The sequence below is a fragment of the Triticum dicoccoides genome, chromosome 6A, assembly GCF_002162155.2.
Source record: "Triticum dicoccoides isolate Atlit2015 ecotype Zavitan chromosome 6A, WEW_v2.0, whole genome shotgun sequence".
Taxonomy (NCBI): Eukaryota; Viridiplantae; Streptophyta; class Magnoliopsida; order Poales; family Poaceae; genus Triticum; species Triticum dicoccoides.
Genome location: NC_041390.1, coordinates 570,935,759 through 570,952,904, shown reverse-complemented (window position 1 = coordinate 570,952,904; position 17,146 = coordinate 570,935,759). Strand labels below are relative to the sequence as shown.

Genomic DNA, 17,146 nt, shown 5'->3' with positions numbered 1-17,146 from the left:
GGAAAAGGGGAGGGTTTTGGCAGAGGCGCCGCTACTCGTCTCGTCGCCTGCGCATTCCAGATCTGGCCCGTGCGAAGCGTGTGGCGGAAGATTGGGTGTGTATGGGCCGAACTGGAATTCTGGGACAATAAGCAGGCTTTTGTTCCATTTGGGCCTCAGATGTTGGATTGTTAGCGACTGGTTCAGATTTAATTCCTGAAAAAAAAGCTAGTTCAGATTTTTTTTCAAAAAAAAGGAATCTGATAACGCCCAAACATCAGGTATGAGCACATGGCGAATGGAACATTTTCGATGGCAAGTTTAGTGACGAGGCGATGGCAACTTCGTGCTTGAGTTTATTTTTTGACAGAGTTTATCGTGTTTGTCAACTAACTTATCATCCTCGCGTCACTAGAATTGCCATAAAAAACGTTTGATTTGCCATGTGCTTGTACCTGACTCAGGTACCTATCATTTTTGCAAAAAAAAAAGGTTCAGGCCATTATTCTAGCAATAACGAGCTTTGTATATCCAATTTAGCTATTCATCTTCATTATGTAAACAAATATTGAAAACTATATTACAAAAAAGCAATCAAACAACGATAAAAAGTGGCTCGTGTTAAGATCGGACCTTGGCAAAGCTTGGCGTGACATTCCGGTTGTATTGAGCTCTCGCATCCAACGCACCAAATTACCACATTAAGTGGCGGAGCTTGACAGAGGCTGTTGAAGGGATTAAGCGGCATTGAGGGGGCAAAGAATGCAAATTAAGCTTAAATTTTGACTACTATTTGATATTTAAGCCCAACATTAAGGGTGTACACATAATGGATTTTTGTTAGAGTAGGGGGGTGATTGCCACCTTTGGCCCTAGGGAAGCTGTGCCACTCACCAGACTGATTCTTTTACTCAGCCAAGCATTGTCCCCCACCATGTTCTTATCGCCCCTCCACCTCCATCTAGAACAGAAATTTCTCCAGTTTGATGTTCCTCCAACCAAGCAAAACAATGGCGTCGAGCTCCAACTCAGTGGCACTTGTTGTTCTTTTCCTTGACATATAATTTTTCTTTACCAGCGCCAGCGGTCGCATTCTCCCAAGGAAGGTTTCGGGGCGAAGCACCGCGTCTCGAGGCGAAACCTGGGTAGGAGCATTTTTGCTCTCTGATGGAGCAATTCCACCGGGAAAACTTCTCTACATGAGGGGGAAATCGAAGCCATTGTTATCACCAATAATCCTCTCATCATGGAAGAACCAATCTCCATCGACATCTTCACCAGCAACATCTCATCTCAAACCCTAGTTCATCTCTTGTATTCAATCTTTATCTCAAAATCTCATATTGGTACATGTGGGTTGCTAGTAGTGTTGATTACATCTTATAGTTGATGCTAGTTAGTTTATTTGGTGGAAGATTATATGTTCAGATCCTTAATGATATTCAGTACCCCTCTGATCTTGAACATGAATATGATTTGTGAGTGGTTACTTTTGTTCTTGAGGACATGGGAGAAGTCTGGTTATAAGTAATCGTGTGAATTTGGTATTCGTTCGGTATTTTGATGATATGTATGTTGTTGCTTTCTTTAGTGGTGTCCTGTGAACGTCGACTACATGACACTTCGCCATACTTGGGCCTAAGGGAAGGCATTGCGGAGTAGTAATTAGATGATGGGTTGCTAGAGTGACAGAAGTTTAAACCATAGTTCATGCGCTATTCCGACTACATGACACTTCACCATACTTTTAGTGTTTTGTAATATAGTTTTGATCTGTTTCTCTCTCGTGTCGCTGACTCGTCACCGCCGCCTGGGCTTTTTTGCTCTGTTTCTTCTTTGGCTTCCGTTGTCGTCCTTTCTGCACGGCGCAGCCGCCAGTGTTATCGTCTCCTTAGTGCGGCCCTTCTTTGCTGTCCACGGCGCTTCGTCGTTCGGGCCGTCGTAGTTGCCTACCGCCTGTCTGTTTCCGGTTTGTTTTCCTTGTTTTCTCATTATATTTCCAGGCAATAGAGATTTATGGGATGATTATGGGTGTGGGCTTCCAACACTATCAAATGTCAATTTTCAACTCGGTTTGTGCAATCAGTACGTAATAATCATTGTGTTCTTTGCAAGTATGGCTTGTCCTTTTTGCCGTATGCCGGGTGGCCCTTGTTCCTCTTTTGATTCTTATGTAGACGTGTTCAGTGTGGTGCTAGATCGGTGTTGTTCGAGACATATTGTAAGAATATCATTTTATAATTGTTCATTTTTTGACACACATACTTGTTTCTTTTAGTGTTGTTGATAGTGTTTTGAATGGGAATTATTCTAGGTCTTTTTTTATTATGATGATTGTTTTTATTCATTGTGTGCCCATGTGGATATCATCACAGGCATTGGAGACATTGTCATCTTACCAAAGTTTAGGCCTCTAATGGTTTGTGAAATGAATGGACCATCACAGTGTACAGTGTGTATCTAGAGAAACTTGAACTACGAATATGGTATTGCAGATGTGACTGGTATCTGGTGTGAGGGCGGTCAAGGTTTTTGTATACGTCGTTCTCTTTCGGTAAGAAGGCGACTATCATCAGGGTGATATGATTTGATCCGTATTATGTTGTTTCAAGGAACAGATGTTATGCGAGTGACTACTCCGGTAAGACTGGGTTCTGTTTATTCCATGCTCGGTGTACACACATGTGTAGTTCTCGCGCACTCTCCTTTACATTTCTTTCCACATACACTAGCAACAATAGTAGAGGGTGTTGATCAGTTTCTCAATGGAGTTTGATGTGTTGGAGAAACACAACTACTTCATAGGCTATTGGAATTAGACTAACGGGCCTGTTCGGATGTTCTCTAGCTTCACAAAACTTTCCATATCCAACTTTTCTTCCTAACTTCTAACTCCAGGTAGCGATCAGAGATGTGTTCTGCTGCATCGGCAGCTTCTCAAACGTTGCAGCCCGGTTAGGAGGGCTGAGGCCTTGTGCATAGCAGACTGGGTCGGCTGGAGGCAGCCCAATTAAGGCGGACAAGTGCACAGCGAGGCGAGGGGGATCGCTACAGGAGCGATAGGTTCTATTTTTCGAGCATACTCAGCGAACCGGTATCTTTAGCGGTGGCAGGATGTTGTAAATAGAGCGAACTCTAGCTTTTCCAATCGGTGGAGCTGGGCCTTCCTCGCTCCACATTTTTGCGCTAGGATCGATCTCAGCTTCGTGAAACCAGCTTTTCGACGTTATTCCGTTCGGCTGTGATCTGCTCCAGAAATTTACTAGTAAATATGCACGTGCAATGCACGTCTATTTGGACTAATAAGTGTGCACGTGCAATACGCGTCTATTGGGATTAACACATTATACTATATTTAATACAAGACAATTTATTCATAAATTTGAAATTTCCCTATAAAGTACACAATCTCTTATTACCAACTCATACAAATAATTTGAAATATCGTTTCTCCTTAATCAACATGTCTCCTGTATTAAAAGACCACCCACTTTTCCCAATGTATAAAACTCAAAATTATTTAGAAGATTCATCATGATTCTCCATATGCACACATTTATGCAAGTATAATCACACATGAAAATGTCACTTAGGCCTTGTACAATGGAAGGTGCTTAGGAGAGGTGCTTAAAGAAATAAATCAGACTTTTCTTAAGCACCGGTGCTTATTTGTACAGGATAGACGCTTAACTAAGCGTCTCTCCTGTAGAAATAGGCACTGGTGCTTAAGAAAAACTCGGTTTATTTTTTAAGCACCCCTCTAAACACCTCCCATTGTACAAGGCCTTAGGACAAGCTAAGGAACCGTTTCAGTGCCAACAAACTCCAGTCAAGAATTATTATTACAATTGAGTGTCAACCACACAATAGCGGGAAGAGACCTCTATGGTTTGTTGAAAAGAGTAAGCCATTGTCACATAGAGAAGTGTACAGATGTCTTGACTGCATAGAATCAGCTGTGAAACAAGACAAAAAAATGCTAGTTGGACCATCTAATTCTACTATTACACCACAAGTGTTGTAATGTCTGGAAGCAAAAAAAATGACTTACTTTATTATGAAAATAGAACATGTAAGCCAAATAAAAATTACATTGATAAATTGCGTAATTATACTTGTTAATCACAGGACAAAAGCATTAATATGACAACTTGGAACAGTTACTTGAGTACTACACATTTCTTTAAGGGCTCAACATTCTAAAATTTTGACAATATAACAAATATCCTCTCAGTTTGTAGTAATAATGATACGTAGGCTACCACTTGTAAGAATAACAGTGGCAAAAAGGGGCCAACAAATGCCGGTTTAGAAAGAAAAAACTGCAGATATGCTTCCAATTTTAGCAACTCTAGTGGATAAAACATACCTTACCTCCCAAGTCAGGAAAATAGTCAAATGAAAAAATGTACTTCTTATAAGTAGTAGAGATGAAGTCATAAGGATCATGATTCAAGATATTCGGAGAAACATGGTTGGTCTCTCTATATGATGCGAAGTCGTTGCAGTCAGTAGAAGAGTGACCTGCCCTCCAGGCAGAAGACGAAGGCGGCGACGGCACGTGTGCGTGTTCGAAGGAAGCCGCAGCTCCTCTTCGCATGTCTCCCATTGTGGCTCGCGTGGGTGGTGGGCTGGTGACGACAGGCGACTCGCGATCGCGATTCCCTGATAGGAGACGATAGGATGCGCTCGCGATTAGTTTCCTAATAATTAGATGTGTTCGTGATTAGTTATCTAATAGGATGCGTCCGTGATTATTTTCCTAATAATTAGATGTGTTCGTGATTATTTTCCTAATAATAGGATGCACCCGTGATTAGTTTCCTAATAATAGGATGTGTTTGTGATTAGTTTCCTAATAATTAGATGTGTTTGTGATTAGTTTCTTAATAGGATGTGTCCATGATTATAGTTTCCTAATTGACCAGGCGTGGACTTCATATTTTCCTCCACGGTGGAGTACGGTCAGTCAATGTAAATTGCTAAGTGCACACAGAGAACAGATTAGGTTAAGGCTAGCCGTTAGATTGACTTTAGTGGGACTAATCATGCGGTGGTAATGTATCCGTATACGTTTTGTGGGGTGTATTTAAAGAAGATCATGTTTGCTCTTTTATAAGTAGTATAGATAATAGGATGTGTCCGTGATTATAGTTTCCTAATTGACCAGGCGTGGACTTCATATTTTCCTCCACGGTGGAGTACGGTCAGTCAATGTAAATTGCTAAGTGCACACAGAGAACAGATTAGGTTAAGGCTAGCCGTTAGATTGACTTTAGTGGGACTAATCATGCGGTGGTAATGTATCCGTGTACGTTTTGTGGGGTGCACTTAAAGAAGATCATGTTTGCTCTTTTATAAGTAGTATAGATGAAGCATGGAGTGGGAGAAGGTCCGAACACTCCCAACTTTGGCTGCATATTGCCTCTGGAGCAATCGTCTAATAACGTCCACACCCCTCGAAAATAGCAACACCCCACAAGCAGGGATGAGATGTGTTGTCGTTTCCGGCTGTGACATAGCGTGCAACTTGTCCTATGGTTGATTCCCTTTCTTTTGCGGATGGTTGTCATTGAGCATTCATTCCACGAGCCAAATCCTAAGAGCGTCTACAACGGGCCTCTCAAACCCACCTCAAACGTCTGGATAGGCCGCTCGGTCATTATTTGATCATATATTTTTGACCCAGACGTCCCCTCAACCGACCCTCAAACACTCTGACCGACACCCCTCATATACAACCTAAATATGATGTGGAAATGGGGGCGCCGCTCGCCCGGGCACGCCCGCTATGTCGGACCCGGCCCACGCTGGCCCACCCGACCTCGCATAAATTCCTTTCCATCCGCTCGTCGGACTAAACCCTAGCCATTTTACTCCCCTTCCCTTCGCTTCCCTCCGCCACCCAACCTCGTCTCCGGCTCCTTGCAGCTGTCTCCGGCATGGCGAACAGCAGATCTGAGTCTTTCACCTCTAGATCCGTCGACCCCGAGCTCATCCCACATGGCCCCGAGGAGGAGATAGTCGTCCGGCTTGCGCGCTGCCGCTCCCGAGAGGAGGCATGTGCGAGGCAGCGCTCTGACTCCTTCCGTCGGGAATCCATTGCGTCTTCCCAAATGGCGCATGGATCCGGCGCTAGGCCAGCCGTAGTTGCCTCTCGCCGGAGGCCATGCGGTCCGTTGGGGCGCGGAGCATGGGGACGCACCATGGGTATGACATGTCCGCCGTGCAAGGCGCCGACGCGCGGGAGACGGTGATACGTCTCCAACGTATCTATAATTTTTGATTGTTCCATGCTATTATATTATCTATTTTGGATGTTAATGGGCTTATTTTTACACTTTTATATTATTTTTGGGACTAACCTATTAACCGGAGGCCCAGCCCAAATTGCTGTTTTTTTGCCTATTTCAGTGTTTCGTAGAAAAGGAATATCAAACGGATTCCAAACGGAATGAAACCTTTAGGAACATGATTTTTGGAACAAACGTGATCCAGAGGACTTGGAGTGGACGTCAACCAACCAACGAGGAGGCCACGAGGCAGGGGACGCGCCTACCCCCCCCCCCCAGGCGCGCCCTCCACCCTCATGGGCCCCTCGTTGCTCCACCGACCTACTTCTTCCTCCTATATATATCCATGTACCCCGCAAACATCCAGGGGCACCACGAAAACCTAATTCCACTGCCGCGACCTTCTGTACCCAAGAGATCTCATCTTGAGGCCTTTTCCGGAGCTCCACCGGAGAGGGAATTGATCACGGAGGGCCACTACATCAACTCCATGGCCCCTCCGATGATATGTGAGTAGTTTACTTCAGACCTTCGGGTCCATAGCTAGTAGCTAGATGGCTTCTTCTCTCCCTTTGGATCTCAATACAAAGTTCTCCTCGATCCTCTTGGAGATCTATTCGATGTAACTCTTCTTTCTGCGGTGTGTTTGTCAAGATCCGATGAATTGTGGGTTTATGATCAAGTTTATCTATGAACAATATTTGAATCTTCTCTGAATTCTTTTATGTATGGTTGGTTTATCTTTGCAAGTCTCTTCGAATTATCAGTTTGGTTTGGCCTACTAGATTGATCTTTCTTGCAATGAGAGAAGTGCTTAGCTTTGGTTCAATCTTGCGGTGCTCGATCCCAATGACAGAAAGGGAAACGACACATATTGTATTGTTGCCATCGAGGATAAAAAGATGGGTTTTACATCATATTGCATGAGTTTATCCCTCTACATCATGTCATCTTGCTTAAGGCGTTACTCTGTTCTTATGAACTTAATACTCTAGATGCATACTGGATAGCGGTCGATGTGTGGAGTAATAGTAGTAGATGCAGAATCGTTTTGGTCTACTTGTCACGGACGTGATGCCTATATACATGATCATGCCTAGATATTCTCATAATTATTCGCTTTTCTATCAGTTGCTCGACAGTAATTTGTTCACCCATCGTAATACTTATGCTATCTCGAGATAAGCCACTAGTGAAACCTATGGCCCCCGGGTTTATTTTCCATCATACAAGTTTCCAATCTACTTTATTTTGCTATCTTTTACTTTCAATCTATATCATAAAAATACCAAAAATATTTATCTTATTATTATCATCTCTATTAGATCTCACTCTTGCAAGGGATTAACAACCCCTTTATTGCGTTGGTTGCGAGGTTCTTATTTGTTCGTGTAGGTACGAGGTGACTCGCGCGTGGTCTTCTACTAGATTGATACCTTGGTTCTCAAAAACTAAGGGAAAAACTTACGCTGCTTTACTGCATCACTCTTTCCTCTTCAAGGGAAAACCAACGCAGTGCTCAAGAGGTAGCAAGAAGGATTTCTGGCGCCGTTGCCGGGGAGATCTACGCCAAGTCAAGACATACCAAGTACCCATCACAACTCTTATCCTTCGCATTACATTATTTGCCATTTGTCTCTCGTTTTCCTCTCCCCCACTTCACCCTTGTCGTTTTATTCGCCCTCTTTTTCCGTTCGCCTCTTTTTCCGCTTGCTTCGTCGTTATGGCTAGTCCTTTATCTCCCGAGAATGAAGTTCTTAATTTTAAACAAAGGGAGGGAGAAAATCTAAAAGATGCTTGGTACATAATTTGCCTCTAGGGCATATTTCCTTCAAGCAGGGGCAGCAAGGCACGTATTGTATTGTTGCCATCGAGGATAAAAAGATGGGGTTTATATCATTTTGCTTGAGTTTATCCCTCTACATCATGTCATCTTGCCTAATGCGTTACTCTGTTCTTATGAACTTAATACTCTAGATGCATGCTGGATAACGGGTGATGTGTGCAGTAATAGTAGTAGATGCAGAATCGTTTCGGTCTACTTGTCACGGATGTGATGCCTATATACATGATAATGCCTAGATATTCTCATAATTATTCACTTTTCTACCAGTTGCTCGACAGTAATTTGTTCACCCACCGTAATACTTATGCTACTAGAAGAACGCCCGTGCATTGTCACGTGACCACATTGACTTTAAGAGTTCAATATCAGTTATGGCGTAGCAGCCCGCAGCGGAACCAACAACGGCCCCCGCAAAAGTAGGATCGCACGAGGCGATCTAGCGAGGCGACGAGGGTTCCCTGCGCGCTGCCGGTGACGCCGCCGGTTCCCTCTCTCTCCGTCGGCCGCTCCGGCGGTGGGAGGGAGGGGAAACCTCGGGTCTGTTCGCTAGGTGGGTGTGTGGTAGGGTTAGGGTTGAGGGAGACGCTACCGAGGTCGTTGCGGTGGTGTCGCGTCGGAATAAGTTTCTCCGGGCTCCGTTCGCGGTCAGGCGAGGCTTTTGCCTTCGTCTAGGAGCCAGCAGGGTTGGGGATCCTCGGATCTTGTCGAGGTCACGGGCTATGGTGGCTGAAGGTCCATCGGCACTGGCCGTTTGGGTCCTCAGATGGGCGATGGATGCAGGGAGACGAAGACCCTTCTTCTTCCTTGTTGGTATGATTTGCTGCTACTGTTCTTCTCCTTCCTCTGCGCTGATGCTGGTGGGAGATCCTGCTTTGCCCGGGCGGATGGCCCGGCCGCGGTGCTGGACCGGTCGGATGACTCGAGTTCTCTTCCTTTCGGAAGGGACACTTTTTGCGGTACTCAAAGCCAAAGATGGCGACGACTGTTGCAGGTGTGTTGGATTGATGTCCATGCCCTCTCAGCGCTGGTGTCAAAAAAGAAGGAAGCAGCATGGCGGCAATTGTCCCGAGGTCGAAGATGATGACCTGCTTGCGACTGGTTGCGGATCCTTCTGCTGTAGGGGTCTTCTCTCAAGATTCAGGGATGATGACACAGGGCTCCAGAGATCTTCTTGCGTTATGGTTGTCTTAGGGTACTCTAGGTGTTCATGGTCCTTTGTGTTTGGGTTTTAGTGTGCTTGTAAGGGTCAACTACTTTGTACTGATTCGTGATATGAATGATAAAATTCTCAAAAATATCAGTTATGTTAATATTACATTTTATATTCTCATACATATCAAGTGACATTGGCGACATTTTTTACCATCAAATTCTCTCACACGCACTCTCTCCCACCCTCTTCCTCTCTCTCTCTCCCCCTCTCCCTCTCTCTCTCTCTAACACACACACACATCCATCTTATTGGGTACGGGATCATAATCCATCTATTTCACACGCACACGCGCTAGTGCATAACAATATGGATTATGTGTATTATATTTGCCACCACAACTTATATTTCCTTGAGCCGCGTCGCTACAGAGCCGAGCTCCCGCCCGACCACCTCGCCGGCATCGAAGGGGAATGGATAAGGGTAACGCCCTGCCTTCCCTGCCCCCCATGGCCTCACTCCTCGACGCCCCTCCCAGATCCACTTCTCCTCCTCGCTCGCTCGATCCCGTCGATCTGGACGGAGTCAGACGCCACGGCCCCTGTCGGTGTCAAAACTGGTGGATCTCGGGTAGGGGCCCCGAACTATGCGTCTAGGCCGGATGGTAACAGGAGGCAGGGGACACAATGTTTTACCCAGGTTCGGGCCCTCTTGATGGAGGTAAAACCCTACGTCCTGCTTGATTGATATTGATGATATGGGCAGTACAAGAGTAGATCTACCACGAGACCAGAGAGGCTAAACCCTAGAAGCTAGCCTATGGTACGATTGTATGTTGTGGTTGTTGTCCTGCGGACTAAAACCCTTCGGTTTATATAGACACCGGAGAGGGTTAGGGTTACACAAGGTCGGTTACAAAGGAGGAGATATCCATATCCGTATTGCCTAGCTTGCCTTCCATGCCAAGTAGAGTCCCATCCGGACACGAGACGAAGTCTTCAATCTTGTATCTTCATAGTCTAATAGTCCGGCCAATGGAGATAGTCCGGCCAATGGAGATAGTCCGGCTGTCCGGAGACCCCCTAATCCAGGACTCTCTCAGTAGCCCCTGAACCAGGCTTCAATGACGATGAGTCCGGCGCGCAGTATTGTCTTCGGCATTGCAAGGCGGGTTCCTACTCCGAATACATCACAGAAGAACTTGAAAATGAGGATAGTGTTCGACCCTGCAAAATAAGTTCCACATACCACCGTAGAGAGAATAATATTTTCGCAATTCTAATTTGCTGACTTGTCTTGACAGTATGACGTTATGTCATGGCCCGGTGATTATTCGAACCGTTTCCTTTAACTAGCCCCTCACATAACGCGAGGCAGTTTTTCGACACGTCTTGTCAAAGCAGAGATCGTGCCCCCTTATTACGGGATTCTCATCAATACGGTGGTGGGTAACCCAACCGTGTCTAGGACTCCTAGATTATAGGCAAGTCCCAAACAGCTACGGAGAGGATGCTTGATATTCACCCTCTTTATAAAGGGACAAGGTTTTCGCTTTTTCCCTCTCGTGCTCAATCGGACCCTTCCTCCGCCTCGAGTTCTAACACCCAAAGCCCAGGCCAGGTGCTCCGGATCTTCAATCATGTCCGGATCCAGCCTTCAAGGCCGGTGGATGCCCTGCTCCGTCACGGAAGAGGATATCAAGAAGTTGAGGGAGGCCAGATACCTGACCGCCGAGGTTTCGCATCGGCTGCCTGCTCGAGGGCAGGTTGTCCCTACTCCCGAACCCAACGAGAAAGTCGTGTTTGTCTCCCACTTCCTCCGAGGCCTAGGCCTCACTCTGGATCCCTTCGTCAGGGGTTTGATGTTCTACTACGGGCTAGATTTCCACGATCTAGCTCTGGACTCCTTTCTCCACATCTCGACATTTATTGTCGTGTGTGAGGCCTTCCTCCGCATTACCCCTCACTTCGGCATGTGGCTCAAGACCTTTGAAGTGAAGCCGAAGATGATCGAGGGGCAACATGCAGCGTGCGGAGGTGCGTCAATAGGCAAGATGGCAGGAGCCCCGTGGCCGAAAGGTTCCTTCCCAGAGGTGTCCGAATTATGGCAACGTGAGTGGTTTTATGTCACGGCTACCAGAAGTGCCAAGTGGGCGGCTGCCCTCGCTTTCCGCTCGGGCCCCCCACTACAACTGATGTCATGGATTAGCAGAGGTCTGAGCTGGGCCCAGCCAAGGACGTGCCCATACTGCAAAGGTGCATTCAAGATCTCTTCGAGGGAGATTTTAATTTGGTTGTGGTAATGCAAGTTATGCTGGTTCGTCGAGTCCAGCCTTGCAAACGCCGGCCCCTTCGCTTATGGGAGTTCAACCCAGAAGGGTCGCGTGCCATTCAAAGTTTCCTCGGCCTGACGCACGAGCAGATGTACAAGTCATTCTTCGGACCTCAAATAGAGTGTCCGGATACTACCGAGGACGTGGGCCTGAGCAGTAACCGCGCCACCAAACAAGTAAGAAATCCTCTAGCCGAACACACCGTCTTTTATTCATGAAGTTATTTCTGAGAGATCGCTCTTTGACTAGGATTGGCTAACGAAGGCGAAGATGATTCGGTGTCTGACCCCCCTCCCTGAGGGTTTGGAAAATCCGGTTTTGGAGAAGATGCTTGAGTTCACACCTTGCCCGGAGCCCTCGAGGGAAGATACAGGGGGGAATAATATGGGCGGAAGCGGGGCCCCATCGCTGCCAGTTCCAACCGAGGGAATGAGCGCCTCCATAAAGGAGGATAACCGGGGGAGGAAGAGGACTGCTTCCGAGGATTCGGAAGCCGAGGCCTCCAAACGGGAGAAGAAGTCTCCAATAGAGGGTCCTGCCTCGGGGGGTGCTCTTACCGCACAAAGTCGGGGGGATCAGCCCTCCAACGAGTCGTAAGTGATCCAAAATACTTTAATAGTGAAGGTATACTATCTTTTTTCTGAGAAAATAACCACCGCATATATCTTGCAGTTCGGGCCTTAGCCCCTCTCAGTTGAGCTCGTCTTCGGGGGATCTTCTTCTAGAGATGATGGAGAGCGAAACGCCTCCCCCGGACTCCTTCGCTCAAGAAGCGGGCGACCCCAAAGTGTTGTCACGAAGGGCCTCTCCGGATCCAGTGAGGCCAGAAGATAATCCCATAGACCCCCGAAGTCCCCAGCGTTCGGCTCCCGAAGAGAGCAAACAAAAGAGTCCGACACCGTCTGGTATGCGGTCGGACGTTCTGAGGGAGTTGGTGGGGCGAGCGGCCATCTCAGAAGAACATCGTACACTGATGGGTATGGTGATGGAGAGAATTTCGTCCGCCGAAAGCGGATTACATGAAGCCTTTATGAGTCTACTGACAGGCTTTGAGGTATGTGAGATAATATGTGATAGTACCGCACATGTTAGGTGTGCCCTGTGTAGATAGTAGCCCCTGAGACTCTGGTTGTCGTCGAGAATGGCGGCGAACAGAGGATCATAGTCCCAGGCAATAACCAGACTGCCCTTATGTGCAGGTGGTGGAAGCTCCAGTGGCTAGCCGGACTAGTGAGTTTGCCTAATTAAAACGGCAACTGGATGCGGCAGACGCCGACATCGAGCTTGTTAACAAGAGGCTTGACGAGGCACAGAATAAGTGTTATTATCTGGTGAACGCCACATAGTAAGAGCAACATGATGCCAATATCTTTAATATGTTGTGACTGCAGATGGAGCTGCCACCGTGGAAACTTTGCGGGCAGAACTTGCCCGAGCCAAGAAACAAGCGAGGATTAGTAATGCAGCTGCTTTGAAGGCGGCCGAAGAGTTGAAAGCCGAGAAGGCCGCACATTGCGAGAGCTAAGAGAAGATGGCCAAGATGGCCGTAGAATTAAAAGACACTGCCGACCATTGCCGGCTCCTTGAAAAAGAAACCGAGTGAAGGCAACGGACCTTGAGAAGGCCATGATGGCGGACAAAGACACCCGCTCTGCTATGAGAGCGAAGAAGGAGGAGCTGCGGGAAGCCGGGGATATTGTGGCTGGGAAGCCCTTCATGCTACGGAGGAAGTTCGGAGATCCACGGTATGCCCCTCTGGATCGGCTGTGGAGTTTAGCAGATGCGTATATGGACTTGGCGGCGAGCGCTGCCGATGCGGCCAAATACTTCCAAGGTCAAACAGATCGTGAAGTGGACAAGCTGTTCTGGTCGCAATTCAACGTTCCAGAGCGTCCGCTTCCATTGACTGATCAGCTAGCCGAATGGGCCGAACTAAATAGGTTGTCTGGACTCGCCATGAGGTCTGTCGTGGATCAGCTATGGCCGGAAAAGCCAAAGCCGAACAACTATTTCAGTTTAGTGCAGTGGTTCCTTGGTGCGGTGCCGCACATTAATGCGATGAAGAGGTCGGCGTGCATAGAAGGCTCACGGATGGCCCTTGCCCGTATTAAAGCATACAGGGCGGAGATGGACGCTACCACTGTTGCGGCGCAGGGTTCGGCCATAGGCCGAGTGGCTGCCGAGCACTATTTCGAGGAAGTTCTCGAGGGTGCTCGTTTGATAGAGGCCCAGTGCTCGAAGAATATTATGTTTGAGTGATATGTATTCTCATTGTAAACACAATGCTTTTATGAAATTTTATAAGGCTATGTTTATACTTTTGCCTGAAAGTAGTATGATGCCTCCTGTGCGGCCGTTTATGTATACATGTGTATAACCTGAAAGATTGCAGTCGTCGGCTTCAACCCCCATGCATATAATGCGGAGGTGCTCGCGAAAAACGCGTGTTCACACTTAACCCAACGTCTTGGTCCTATTAAGGAGGTGATAGCGTAGCGAACGAGGCAACCGGACTATAATGCTTTAACACTTTCACTTAGCCAATGGAGTTTGACAGTGGGGCTACTAGATAGCCCCTGGTGGCTCCGCACTCTCCTGATCTTGGGGTGCGTACATGCCTGGCCGGAAAACGGCCCTTCGTTAAGGCGGAGGAATTCTAACATTCCGATAGGTCATCGAGTGGTTGACCAGTCTCATGCTATATCATGACAGTCAATTTTCGGCTTTCTCTACTGAGGTGCTCGTCCGGATGAACCAGGGCACAATCGCAGTAGTTCTCCTGGTGCTGCCTTAGCCGATAAAGCGGAATGTAAGGCACCAAAACACAGGAGCCGGGCAAACCCGACATTTGACCAAAGACAATGATTCGGAGCTGATGCATATAAGGCCAAACTCGCGACGCCGAACACTCCCTAAGGTATTCGGTCTTTATGGTATAAACCGGGCCTAAATAGTGCCCTTTGTAAGAAGCCCCTTGTGTCCAAGTACGTGCATTATTCTAACGTGGCCACATGCCAAGACGTCAGCATCCTTCTCAATTGTGCTGAGAATTCGGTGGATGTGTATCAACAAGAGACAGTAAAAAAAGGTTTACGCGGGGTCTTAATCTAAAAAGAATCCTTGGAGCGGGTCCCTGTTGCACGTCTGCGCCTGTGTCTCCGTTGTGCCGTACCCTGGACGGGTGTAGCACGATGGTCATCTGTAAAAGAGAGGAACTTAGGTGAAAAAGTTGTCGTGCAAAAAGGTGGTTTTTTTAAAGAGACCATGTATAACTAGAAATGAGTAGAAATTGCCACTTGTCTGCGCGCGTTGAGCCCCTTGTATTTGTAATAGGGGTGTGTCCATCAATCCGGTATAAATTACATATAACAGCGCCGGACTCGTCTAACCGCGTCCGTGGTCTTGACAACCTATCAAATACTTTAGTTGGCGAGGTCGTTTTTAGTGTGCGGCTGCCAAGGCAGTCACATTCTCTTCGGCACGCAAGGATCGCTTAATACTTCCGTTCACTGTAATGATGCCGCGTGGACCGGGCATCTTGAGCGTCAGGGAAGCGTAATGTGGTATTGCATTAAAGCGAGCAAAAGCTTCGCGTCCAAGTAGTGCTTGATAAACCGCATTGGAACGGAGCAATGTGGAAGGTTAAATGTTCGCTACAGGAGTTATCGGGGAAGCTGAATATAACCTTTAGTAGCAGGGAGCCCGTGTAGTGAGCCCCTGGGCCTGACATTACTCCTTTAAAGGTAGTGTTGCTATGGCAAATTTTCGTTGGGTCTATCCCCATTTCGCGGATTGTATCCTGGTATATCAGGTTTAAACTGCTGCCACTGTCCATCAGGACTCATGCAAAAGTGGTATCCGTCAATTATTGGGTCTAATACCAGGGGAGCCCATCCTGCCCGCCGGATACTTTCTGAGTAATCACGATGGTCGAAAGTGACCGGTTGAGACGACCAGTGGCAGGGTTTTGCGGTGATAGGCCCTTGGGCATATTTATCTGGGAGGGCCGCTTTGCTTCCCTTGATCACGTGTAATACGTTGACTGTTTTGACTTCTGATGGGAACTTCTTTTGTTACCCAGCGTCTTGCTTGAGAGGCTCATCCTCATCTTCGCTTGGTGTATCCTCCCCCTTGTGTACGGTGTTGAGCTTGCCGGACTACTTGAAGACCCAATATTCTCTGTGGGTATGATTAGCGGGTTTACCAGGGGTGCTATGGATCTGACATACTTGGTCCAAAATTTTGTTTAGGCTGGAGAGTTCATCTCTGGCACCTTTAGAGGGCGGCTTTTGCTGACCTGGCCGAGAGCTTCGGAATCCGGCGTGTACCGTCGTGCTCTTCGGGCTGTCTTCTTTATTCCGACGTTTATTATTTTTGCTGCGTCGTGATTTCCCGTTTTCATCTCTAACTTCGGATGTGCTTGGGTCGCTGGTGTTGCATCTGGCTAGCCAGCTGTCCTCACCCGCGCAAAAGCGGGTCATGAGGCTTGTTAATGCTACCATTGTTCTCGGCTTTTCTTGGCCGAGGTGTCTGGCAAGCCATTCATCGCGGACGCTATGCTTAAAAGCTGCCAAGGCTTCGGCGTCCGGGCAGTCGACTATTTGGTTCTTCTTAGTTAGGAACCTGTTCCAAAGCTTTCGGGCTGACTCTCTGGGCTGTTGAGTTATATGTCTCAAATCGTCCGCATCCGGGGGTCAGACATAAGTCCCTTGAAAATTTGCCTGAAAAGCATTTTCGAGCTCTTCCCAGCTTCCAATGGAGTTTTCGAGGAGGCTTTTAAACCAGTGCCGAGCTGGCCCTTTGAGCTTGAGGGGTAAGTACTTGATGGCGTGGAGATCGTCTCCTCGAGCCATATGGATATGAAGGATATAGTCCTCAATCCAGACCCCAGGGTCTGTTGTTCCGTCGTATGACTCTATGTTTACGGGTTTGAATCCCTCTGGGAATTCATGGTCCAACACCTCATCGGTGAAACATAGGGGGCGTGCGGCACCCCTGTAGCTGGGTGTACCGCGTTGTTCTGATGCTTGTTGTGTTACATCATATGCCGGGGCGCGCTTGCGTGGTCCATAGATGGATCTGGTTACGCCGTCCTTTTGGTGCGAGCCCTCGTGTGGATCGCTTATTGGCTTGTGAGTGGAGTTGTTTGCCGCTCCATGTTGGCCGTGAGGTCGTCTATCCGGCCAGGTGGCCGTTTTGATTTTTGATTGTGGGGGATCTAGGGCCTCCTCATCGAATTCGGGTAGCAACTTCCGCTTCGGGTAGCTCTTGGTGGGGCGATTACCACCATACTTCGCTGTTGTGTTGAGTACTTTACTCCATATGATTTGGAGTGTGTCCTGCGCAGCCTTGAGCCTTTGCTTCTGCTTTTTCAGACTCCTCGCGGTGGCAACAAGCCTTTGACGGGCATTCTGCTGCTCCAGGTGCCTGTCCGGCGTTATGTCATCCAGACTTTTATCTTTGACAGAATTGGTTTGTTCGGTTTGATTTTCCGTATTGCCATGGTCCGGCAGTAGTTCGCCCTGCTCCAACGCTGGGTCTGTATG

At 47.5% G+C, this 17,146-nt stretch overlaps 1 protein-coding gene across 1 annotated transcript in view; it reads right to left on the bottom strand.

The window, feature by feature from the left end:
- The window catches only part of LOC119315995 (separase-like), a 19,468-nt gene extending 13,364 nt beyond the window's left edge, over window positions 1-6,104 (bottom strand). Inside the window, exon 1 of the mRNA XM_037590406.1 lies at window positions 5,890-6,104. Within this exon, the coding sequence (XP_037446303.1) occupies window positions 5,890-6,104 (215 nt within the window). The remainder of the gene's footprint in view (window positions 1-5,889) is intronic.
- Between the last annotated feature and the right edge of the window lie 11,042 nt (window positions 6,105-17,146).